This window comes from Camelus ferus, chromosome X, assembly GCF_009834535.1.
Source record: "Camelus ferus isolate YT-003-E chromosome X, BCGSAC_Cfer_1.0, whole genome shotgun sequence".
Lineage (NCBI taxonomy): Eukaryota > Metazoa > Chordata > Mammalia > Artiodactyla > Camelidae > Camelus > Camelus ferus.
In genome coordinates this window covers 13261029-13272384 of record NC_045732.1, presented here as the reverse complement: position 1 = coordinate 13272384, position 11356 = coordinate 13261029, and the positions used below count along the sequence as shown (strand labels likewise).

Sequence of the window (11356 nt, the reverse complement as noted above, 5' to 3'; positions counted from 1 at the left end):
TTGGGGCGCTGGCGCCTGCGCCCGCTCGCGCGCGCGCGCGCTCTCTCTCTCCCTTCAAAAACTTGATCTGTACCTCTCCACACCAAGGTGCACAGACGCCAAACAGTGATGAAATGAAAAGAAAGCCAATTGCCGGACTGGAGGTGGGGGAGAGATAGCGTCTCTGCGTGCGCCCGCCGCCGAGCCGGGAGCTGTAATTGCAGCAGACAGGGCAGGCTGGGGGTTGGGCGGAGGTAGCCGTGTATAAATAGTGAGATCTCAAATTGAAAGGCATAAATAACAGCTGGAGGGACCTACCCTCACACGGACCGTCCTCTCCGCGCGGGAGGCGTGCGGACCACAGCCCGGCTCCCAGCCAGCCCCGCCGAGCCCCGCGGACCCCCGCGGCCCCGGGCAGCCATGGAAGAGCTCACGGCTTTTGTATCCAAATCTTTTGACCAGAAAAGCAAGGAGACCAGCGGCGGCGGCGGCGGCGGCGGCGGCAAGAAGGATTCAATCACGTACAGGGAAGTTTTGGAGAGCGGACTGGCGCGCTCCCGGGAGCTGGGGAGCTCGGAATCCAACCTCCCGGAGATAACGGAAAGCAGCGGCCACTGTCCGGTACATCTATTTAAGGGCCACGAGGACAACGACAAGGACAAACTGAAAGAGTTCGGTGCGGGGAGGGCTGCGGAAGGTAAGCTCGCCGGGCCCCGGCTCCGGGCCCCTCCCGGGGACGGCGTTTCCTCGCCTCGGAGCCTGTCCGCCTGCCCTTCCTTCCGCGCGCGCGAGGAGGCCCCGGGCGCCGCGGATCGCTCTCAAGTCGATCCCAAACCCTGAATTCACAGCCACGGCTCGGACGGAAGGGCCCCGGCAATCCATCGCCAGTCTTCTCGTAAGAAGGAAACCAAACAGGGGGTTAGGATTCGGCAGGAGAAGCGAGGAGACAGGGAGGGAGGGAGGCATGGGAGCCGAGGATGAGAGGAGGCTGAGGCCGCGCTCCGCCCGCCGATCGCTTTCGCTCCGGGGCGTTGGCACTGGGCGCCGCAGCGGGAACTTTCCTGGGTTGGGGTGAATCTGGGTGGATGTGCTTGTAAACCGAGGCCGCAGGGCTGCTGGGCGCGTGCCTGTCTGCCTGTCGGTCTTCCTTGCATCCGTTCCCACGGCCGCGGAGAAATCCGTACACACCTCTCCCGGCGTCCAGCGCCTGCCGGCTTCCCGAGCTAGAAACCGGCAGCGGAGGATGGCGCTGGCCGGCGGTCCCGGAGGCAACGCGCGCGGTCGCCTCTTCCGCCGCCTGAACCTCTCTCCGCACTGTTTCCTCTTCGGGAAACTTTCCCCTGGAACCTTGGGATTTGATCTTGGCTGCTGCGGGCCTATAAATTAAAACCAGTCCCGGGCCCGCAGGTGGTAAGAGTCTGCACGGGGCCGAAGGGCCCAGGGAAGCCCGTGGCCACACGCCCTTGGCCGTCCTACCCAAGGCTGTCAGAGCACCGCCCGCCCCGCTGCAGGCCCACTGCATCCAGGGCCTCCTCCTCGCTGTTCCTCCCGAGATCTCCAGGGCGGTCCGTGCTGCTGTTGCATCTGGGAAGACTGACAAGGTTTACAAGGGTTCTCACAGCTGGGCAGGAGTGGTCCCAACCTGGGGAATCTGTGCAAACAGGGTGTCCAGCAGCTATAAACCAGAGAAATAACGTAGGGGGCACCGTTTGAAAGTGTAGGAAGGTCTATTTCTCATTACAAAGAGTGGGAATGAGGAAGCTTGGCACCTGGCCCCTGGGTCCTGTTTCCCTCCCTGTCTGTGCTGCGAGGGGTCGCGATGGGGAAGTGGTTCTCTTCCAGGGAGCCTATGCTCCGGTGACCCTTACTGCTTGGTGGCAGAGTCCTGGTGCGCTGGCTTTGAGGCCAGGAGGATGACCCAGACATCTTTCTGGGACCTCGACTTTGCAGGAGCAGAAAGCTGGCACAGAGGCTTAGGAGTAAGGCTCTGACCGCTGACAGTCCAGGCAGCCTGGGCCTGGCCCGCCGGATGTACCTCGGGGCTCATCCCCTGGCGAGACCTCACACACCTGGCTATGGAGTGCTTACAGAGAGGGTTTGATCTGATGGACACACAGCTGTCCGTCGGCTGGGCACTCGTCATGGCCTACATTTAATTCGCGGCACCAGGCAGCTGACCTCCCAGGGTTCCTGTTGGGTTCTGCCATCCTCCTTAGAGGCTAAGCCCACTCGTCTGCATGCCTCCTCTCACCCCGGACAGCTGAAGCAGTGGAACCCTGGAAAAAAACCCTTGGAAGCAGAGCAGAGTGCAATGGAGGACTTTTCAAAACAGGAAAATAAGGCAAGATTAGAAGCCCAGGCAGGAATGCCCCCTCACCCTGCCCTCTGAGCTGAACCTTCTCCCTGGCCTGTCTGTGCAGACCCCGGGGAGGGGAGGACTCAGCCCCGGGCTGGATTTGCAGGATGGGAGCACAATGAGATATGAGAGATCCTTGGGCTCCAGAGAAACAGAGAGGTCTCAGGCCTGCTGAGCCGGGCACGCACGGGAGCCTGCGGACTTTGTGAAGCATGCCCTGGGTTCTGAAGGGCTTGAAAGGCCAGCTTCTCATCTGGGACCAGTCCCTGGGGTTGACTTAAGAGACCTGAAGGAGGAAGCAGACTTGGGGCTGCCTCTGGGAAAAGATTTACTGTTAAGGTAAAATAGGGTGTTCCTGGAAATGCCTTCCTATCAAGAGGTCAGAGGGGATTTTAAAATCCCAGTTGGGATTGAGTGCCCAGTGCGCAGAAGCCTTGAGGAGACACTTGCAGGCAGACTGACGGCTTGGATTCTTGTGTCCAACTCAGGGACCCCACCGGGTATGTGAGTCGGGGGCTGGGGGCCCTGGTTTTCCCCTCGCTCCACAGAGGAATTGGGTCTTCCTCCTTTGCAAGTCTGGGATTACTACTAAGGGGGTTCCACAGTGCTTTCAGAACTGGTGGGACCCCAGCCTCCTCGGACAGAGCCCCCTGAAGGCCAGTCTCTTCTCCTTGACACTTAGGGGACATCTAACGAGGGCATGGAGGTGCTATTTGCTTGTGGCCAGCAGGCCCTATGACGGGCAGGAAAAGCACAAGGAAACCCAAAGGCTGCCGAGACGCAGCTCCGACCCGCTGTGCAGCAGGGGCCACCCTTTATTTTAAGCCCCTGAGCTGGGTGAGGGGCGGCATTTCCTAGAGATAGGGAGGACAAGTTTTTCGGTTAGAATCTCCTAAATCCTGACCTTACTGCCTGATGGCCTGCCCCCGCCCACAACAAACACAGCAGCTCATAATTTTTGGACATAAGAAAGTGCCACCCTTGGAGTCCTGGTGGGGTGTGAGAATATATGTCCAAGAGACAGCTGGGCCGCCAAGGATCTCTCATATCTCATGGGAAACCAGGCCGCCATGGGAAACCAGGAAGCCAGGGGACTGTGCTCCTGGGTGCGCCGCAAGATATGTCTTTGCTTTCCTGGTCAGAAAAAGACCAGCGCCCGGGCCGCGGGCCCAGCTCCTCGGCGTCCAGAGGGAGGCTCCGGCCCGGCTGGCGCGGTCCCCGTCGTGCTGCGCTGCTGCGCTGCAGACGGGGGCCGCGGCTTCCCCGGGCCTGGACCCCAGCCTGGCCTGGGCTGTCCCTGCGCCCTTCCCAGGCGCCCCACCAGGGACCCCACACGAACGATTCTGCTTAAGCTTCTTTGACTTAATATTTAACACCCTACTCCCCTTTGGAAAAGAGAGCGAGAAGGTTACGCTATGTCAATATGTCAACAGAGGCGAAGTGGATAATTGAGGAAACTATTCGGAGATTAGGCCAAGAAACACCAGGCCGCCAAGGCCCGACTTATTACAAAGGAGCGCGTCTTCCCTCGAGTTTGCGCTATTGACTTGGCGCAGCTTTGCGTCAGGGCGCCAGTGCCCCCCGGGCCCCTCCGCCGCCAGCGCGCGCGGGCCTTGGCCGGCCGCGCCGAGCGTCCCCCCGGGGCCCTCCTCCTTGCGCGCGCGGGGACCCCGGGCCGGGGAGGTGGGGGCCGGCGGAGGGGCTCGGGGCGCGCGCGGGGCGGGCCACCCCGGGCCTCAGCGCTGTGTCCTCGGCCCGCCTGCAGGTATTTACGACTGCAAGGAGAAGCGGGAGGACGTCAAGTCGGAGGACGAGGACGGGCAGACCAAGCTGAAGCAGCGGCGCAGCCGCACCAACTTCACGCTGGAGCAGCTCAACGAGCTGGAGCGGCTCTTCGACGAGACGCACTACCCGGACGCCTTCATGCGCGAGGAGCTCAGCCAGCGCCTGGGGCTCTCCGAGGCGCGCGTGCAGGTGAGGCCGCGGGCCCGGCCGGCGCGCCGGCTCCCCTCGGCCCGGCCGCCCGGCCCTTCCCGGAGCGCGGGGACACTGCAGGCCGCGGGAGCCAGGCCTTCCGGGGGCGCCGCGGGTCCTCGCGCGTCGGGGGCCCACACCCCGCCTGGCAGGCCCGCCCTCCATCTCTGGCTCGTCAGGAAGTTGGTTCTCTCCTTCCTACGGCTTCGATCCTCCGCCCCCGGCCCCGCTGGAGTCTAACCCCCGTCGCTCCCAGTCCCCCTCCCTCCGCTCCCGGGAGCAGAGAGGTGCGGAGAGGAGGCGAGGGGCGAGAGGCGGGGGAAGTCTCGCCCGCACTCCGGGCGTCTCGATGAGCGACTCATGCCCGAGCGGGGCCGGATTAGCTGGGACGCAGGCGGGGGGAGGGGGTCGCGGGCGCATGATTTCTTGATGCCCCATCTGGCGAGCCGCCGTCTGCGGGGGCCCTGGGTGTGCGCCGCACGTGCGCGGCGGGGACGCTCCTGCGTATCTGTAGTCGGACGTTGCAAACGTTAAGTTAAATGGATGGATTTATTTGTGGGGAAGGGTAGCAAAGATTCGCTTCCAAATCGCGTCCTCCGGGTACCGCGGACCCCTCCTGGGAGGTGGGGCCTGGACGTTCTGCTGGGCCTACTCGTCGATTTTGACGGTTCCGGGCAGGACAGCAGGGCCAGGAGAGAAGGAAAAGGGGTCGGGGGTCCCTGGGCTCTGGGGACTGGTTATTTAAATAAATGGAATTAATATGCCAACGGGGGAGGGGCCATGAAAAGCGAAGGCTTTGAAAGAACGGGTTTCTTACTGGTGTAGGGTCAGCGTATTTAAACACACCTTCGTCCCGATGGTACTGCTGAAACGAAAAAGCAAAAAGGGTTTTATAAAATCTTTAACTGGTTGGGGGGGAAGGTTTCTGCACACTTGCCCCTTCTATCCTTGCGTCTGAACGCAGTTAAAAGAGGGTTTCTTAAGATGAAATGCAACCGTCCCAATCCTTTGCAAAATTGTCTGCAGCCACAGCCGTTCCCAGAACCTTCCCGCAGGGGTGGGACCACAGGTGGGGGAGCTCTGGGGACCCCCTCCCCAGGGGAGTCTGTTGGGGCGTTGGTAGCGGTGGGGAGGGAGGGGGGGAGTCTGGCCACATTTCCCTGGAAAGATGGATGGGGCTGGACCATTTAAATTAATGAAAAGATTAAACTTTTGCTGAAGGGGACATCAACTTTTATGTCATCTCACAGTCTTTCTGCCTGGGATCTGCAATATCTCCCAGGCCGTGATGTACTGTTTCTATAAAAATAAATTACTTGTAATTTAATTCCACACTATTTCTTTCAGTAGTCTATTACTGAACAGCACCTTAGCAGGCCAGACCGAGTTGGCAGAAAATTGCTTCTTGGGTGGCGACAGACCTTGAGAAAAGCCCTAAAATGAAAGGGGCCGGGGGGGGGGGGGTCGGGGGGCAGTGGAAAGGGAGTGCTTATCGATCCAGAGGTGAATTACAATGTAACAACTGTAAATAATAATAAAAATAAACAAGGGACTAGAAGAAAAGAAATCATTTCTTATTGGCCACGGGGAAAAGAATTGCATCGTAAAAAGAAGGCAGAAAGTGCTCGTAAAAACCAATTAGTTAAAACATCTACCCCGTTGTGTAGAAGCCATGGGGGCTGGGGGAGGCAAGAAAGAAAGAAAGAAAGAAAGAAAGGAAAGAAAGAAAGAAAGAAAGAAAGAAAGAAAGAAAGAAAGAAAGAAAGAAAGAAAGAAAGAAAGAAAGAAAGAAAGAAAGAAAGAAAAAGAGAGAGAGACACACACACACACAGAGCAAAATGCACTATATTTTAATCCTGTCTCTGAACTGTTTGGTAATCCTTTTCGGTACAGCCTGTCCTGTGTTGTTAAAGGCTAGAGTTTCAATTTAGTGTGGAAATTTGCTGTAAATAAATTGAAGATCTTTTGGAAGCTGGTCCTTATTAACCTTTTATTTTTAGTGTTGTGCGGGAAGCTCATATCACCCAGCTGTCAGGGTTATAATCGAAAGTTATGAGACCACGGTGAGGAGCGGGCGGTAATTTAATTACAACAAATATCTGTGGGTTTATGGCGCAGCGCTAAATTAAATGTCATTATTCACTGTCTGTAATGGAAATCAAAAGGAAATCAGATTACAGCATTTGTGAAAGAAATCAGTGACTGGTCCTTAATGAAGAAATAACTGTCTAAACCAGTGTACTGTGCTTTACTTAGCATATTCAGGACTAATTGGAATTGATCGTGAATCACCCCAAGACTGATTTATTATCGCTGAACGAAGCAGCAAATTCATCACTTTTATTCTCCATAATCTTATCCCCCCCCCCCCCCCCCCGCTGAAGGGAAAGAGAGCTTGCTTTCTAGATTTAAGTCGGATTCTGTTTTTGAGAAATGCCTTGTGGGGGAGTGGGCAGAACTTGCCTGTCTGGCAGTGCTCTCCTGAGGTTGGATACCGGACCCCAAGGAGAGAGGGGCACCCAGGATGTCACAAAGGGTCCAGACCGACCCCCACCCCAAGGGGGTGGGCGGAGTCCTGGGTGGGGGGTGTAGAGGGGAAGAGGAGTATGAGTGTAGGCTTGGAAACGGAGGACAGAGGGCTGAATCTCAACTTGGAGGGGGCACAGTTTTTGGAAATACTTTTCAGGGGAACAGCGTCCAAGTTCTCCAGCCCCCCTGCAGCCTGGCAGGGTGAGCTCTCGAACGTTCTGGAAAGCCAATTCTGACAAGCGGGATTAGATAGAAAACTGCCCTGTTAAGAGTCTGGAATGGAGGAAAAGTTCAGCTTTCCTGACTGCCTGCTGCTCCCAGCCTTCCCGGGGGCTGAAGTGCCCCGATCCCCAGGGAGTGAAAGTCAAGCGCCCCAGGCCCTGGGCTTGGAGCGGGGTCCCCGAGCTCCCTGGATGCAGTGGAGTGTGGCCCAGGGGAAGGCTTTCTTTGTGCTAATGACTCTGCGCGGTCTGTGACCACCATCATGGCAGGAGGGTGAGTGAGGGTGGAGGGAAAGTTTTGGGGAAAGCCACTTAGGAAGAATTAAATGCCTAAGAACACAGAGGGAGGTGAACCCAGATTTGGTCAGAGACAGCCTAAGGGCCATGGTGTTTGGCACCAGGGCTGTTTGGGGGAGGAGGCAGGGTGAGGGTGGGGAGTGGTGGGGTGTATTTGGGGCGGCTTTGCACCCGAATCTTGACATCCGGCCTGTGAAACTAGCAGGACTGGGAAGGATCCCAACACCCTTTCCTGCCCAAACTCTTGATAAGGCCTCCCAAGGCGGGGAGGCCGAGTGCCTGTAGCGGGGAGCCTGCCCTCTGGGGGTGAGCCAGGTCCTCAGGGACCAAGGTCATTCACGACTCTGCAGTGTTAACTGGGACCCTCCAGGCTTCCAACTGAGGCACAGAGGACTTGAAAGTTTTTGGACTCTGTGTGGTCCAAGTCTGATTGGGGACAGCGTGGGATTTGGACGTGGGTAACCACCTGTGTCCCCCACCCCTTCCTTGGGCACTAAGGTTGGAAGGTGGAAGGTCAGGGTGGAAGGTCAGGTTTGTCCAAAGCGTGGCCGGTTGGAGGGGGGCTGCCCACACAGGATGGAACGTTCTCCGTCCCCCCAGCACCCACTTTCTCACTTTAAACATGTGATTACTGATGCTCCTGTCTCATTTAAGGGACAGGGAGGGTTGAAAAGTGAGTTGGACAATTCCCAGCTCCAGGTAGCTGGCTACAAGGGGCTGGGTGGGGGTGGGGGGGTGGGGGGGACAAAGGCAGGTGGGGGGGTGGGGGGGACAAAGGCAGGCGGTGGGGCAGCTCTGTGGGTTTTCTGGCTCCTTGGGGCCAGGTTGCCTCTCACGATGCTCCAAGTGCCTTGCACACTTTCTGGCTTTGAGAAGGAAGGCCTCCCTCCTGGTGGCCCTGTGGCTTACAGGGGTACACGTCTGTCCACTCCGTTCCCAGGTCTGGTTCCAGAACCGGAGAGCCAAGTGTCGCAAGCAAGAAAACCAGATGCATAAAGGTGGGTGCGGGGATGGCGGGCGTGGAGGTGGGGGCGCGTGGGGAGGCCGGAGAGGGGCTGGGAGGACCGGGCGGGTTCACACCTCCTGTTTCCTTGCAGGCGTTATCCTGGGCACCGCCAGCCACCTGGACGCCTGCAGGGTAGCGCCCTACGTGAACATGGGCGCCCTGAGGATGCCTTTCCAACAGGTAGCTCGTTTTTTCCCTTCCTTCTGAACCGCTTCCCCCGCCGCACTGGCGTCCTGCCCCCGCTTCCTCCCGCCCCCGCCTCCTCCCGCCCCCACCGAAGAAAGGAGGCCGCTTTTACAAGGGGGCATTTATAAACCCTTTGGCACGTATTAACATCACGCTGTAAAACTCCACGAGTTACCTTTGGGAGGGCTAGGACATAAACCCAAACATAATTTTACAAAAATCGGAGGGAAAAATCCCACCCACCCAGGAACCACCCACCCGCTCGCCGCCCAGGAGCCTGGCGGGAGGGAGGGGTTGCTGCTGTTCGAGAGTCTGAGGGCTGGAGTTTCTGCACCCCACCCCACCCGCATCCCCACCCCCTGCCCCTAGCTTGTCCGGATGGACTGGGGGCGTCTGCTCCCCTCCTGGACGTGGGCCTTGCTCTGCTCTGCATTTCAGAGTGGGGGGCATCTGGCTCAAATCCAGGGAGAGTTAGGGGGTCCAGAGCGCAGGGTGCCCTGAGCGGACGTGGGGGCGGCCAGAAGGTCCAGTTGTCCCAAAGGCCTCCCTCCACTCTGGACCTTCGCTGAGTGGGTGGAGAGACTCCAGGCAGGAGGAGGGACCCGGCCTGTGGCCCCCATGTGGCAGGACGGGGCTGGGGGCCCCAGGGTGGCGGGCGGGGGTGCGCAAGCTGGAGGAGGGGTGCTCTGGGCAGAGCGGAGGCGTGGCCTCCTCACGCAGGGCTTCGGCTCCTACAGCCAGGCTGGGGTTTGTCGGGACCCCATTTCCTGAGGGCATGCGGTCCCATGGGTTTGGCCCAGCCTGGAGGGTCAGCTCCGTGTGGCATCGTGGAAATAGAGCTGGGGCTCGCAGACTTCCGGCGCCATAGGCAGGGGGATAGTCCAGGGCCGCCCCTCAGCACCACAGGAGCAGCTGCCCCGACGTGGGCTCAGCCATTAGGCCCCAGCGAGATTAGGCGGCCGGAGCCCGCAGATCTGGCTGTGCTCCTGGGAGATTCGGGGACTCCGGGAGGGAGAGTGTGAGGAGGCCCCAGCTGAAGGCTGGGCCCTGAGTCGGGGATCGAGGGTCAAGAGTCAGCTGGGGGCCTGGTGAGGAGGGGGTGCCTGCTGTAGACACTCCGGTGCTCGCAAGGATGTGCGTGTGGGGACTGCAGCTTCCTCAGCCCTAGTTCTGTCCAAAGTGGCCACGGATCCCGTCCGACATCAGGTGTCCAGAGGACAGTGGGTGGTGATCCCGGATCGGGGAAGAAGCGACGGCTCCACAGGAGAGGGGGCGCCCTCGGGGTCCTCGGGGCGGGAAAGCCCCCCCACCGAAGCCTCGTCCTAACTGCGCCTCGTCTGCCCGCAGGTCCAGGCGCAGCTGCAGCTGGAAGGCGTGGCGCACGCGCACCCGCACCTGCACCCGCACCTGGCGGCCCACGCGCCCTACCTGATGTTCCCACCACCGCCCTTCGGGCTGCCCATCGCGTCCCTGGCCGAGTCGGCCTCGGCCGCCGCCGTTGTGGCCGCCGCCGCCAAGAGTAACAGCAAGAACTCGAGTATCGCCGACCTGCGGCTGAAGGCGCGGAAGCACGCCGAAGCCCTGGGGCTCTGACCCGCCGCCCGGCCCCGCGCCCGTCCCGGCCCCGCCGCCCCGTCCGCGCTGCGTCCTGCACTCGACCCCTCCGCACCCCCGACCGCAACGCGGACGCCCCTGAGCGAGGGCGCAGCGGACTCCTCGCGCGTCGCAGCCTGGGGGCCCCCGGCAGGCCTAGGAAGGGGGCGTCCCGGGACCGCAAGACCCCGCCCGACTCTCGCAGAGCCTGTGGGGGAGAGAGAGCAGGTGACGTTCAGACCACCCAGCTCCGCCCTGGACCACCCCGCGGTCTGTGCGTTCTGGGACCCGGGGCCACGTGGAGCCCCTCGGCGGCGCCGCGTTCTCCTTTGCTGCCGGCGTTCCCACCCTGTGCATGCGGCCTCCTACGCGCCTTTCCGAGATCTTAAGAGTCGATTAAACCAAAAGATCTGGGGCTGGTCTCCGCTGAAGATGCCAATGCTTGGTTGCCAATAATTTTATTCACTGCCATGGACTTACTTTCATCCAAGAAGCTGCAGGACCCGTGCGGATTTCAGTGTGGACTTTTGCATCCGAGGCAGGAGCCCCTGCTCTGTGCGCTCCCCCACCTCCATCCCGACCCAAAGGCAGCAATAATGAAACGCATTTGAGGACCTCGCCAAGGTGGTGGTGGTGGTGGGGGACCTCAGTGTCCCGAGTTGTGACCTTCCTGGGGACCCGACTCACCGTCTCCATGCAAACGTTTGGCCCCCCAAAGCACCGGGTTCAGAATTTCTTGTGTCGTCGAACAGGCAACTATATTACTTTTCCAGTCTTTGATTCCTGAATTGACTCCCCTCGCCCCCCGCTGTTTGACAGAATTCAGATGCAAATGACTTGCATCAGGACACGGGGGCACATGGTTTTAAGGTGTAATGCAGCATTAACGGTAGTGACATGCAATTCGGTGCAGTAAAGTGCAATATTGTAAATATTATAGATTTAAAAAAAAACTTAGTTGTGCACTCTTGACTGTCAGCTTTGGACTTCGAAGGGCATTACCTCCTCCTGCATGTTGCGGGCGCAGTGCCAAGATGACCAGGGTGGGGAGTGCTGAGGACTCGTGGAGGTGAGGCGTGGGACGCGGGGACAGAACAGGACAGGGGAGACTGGGGGATTGTGAGGGCGGTGGCTGAGCTGTTTCTGGGAAGGGAAGAGCCCGGGACACGTCGTCCAGGCAGTGAGTTTGAAGATAATGTTTTCTAGGGATGGCAG

The 11356-nt window shown here is 59.5% G+C and overlaps 1 protein-coding gene across 1 annotated transcript; it reads left to right on the top strand.

Annotated features, from left to right (window-relative positions):
- Positions 1–399: 399 nt before the first annotated feature.
- On the top strand, positions 400–10988 carry SHOX (short stature homeobox). The gene is made up of 5 exons (XM_032474458.1): positions 400–676; positions 4101–4309; positions 8297–8354; positions 8454–8542; positions 9896–10988. Exons 1-5 carry the CDS (start codon positions 400–402, stop codon positions 10139–10141), a joined length of 879 nt encoding a protein of 292 aa, XP_032330349.1. The 3' UTR covers positions 10142–10988.
- The last annotated feature ends 368 nt before the right edge of the window (positions 10989–11356 follow it).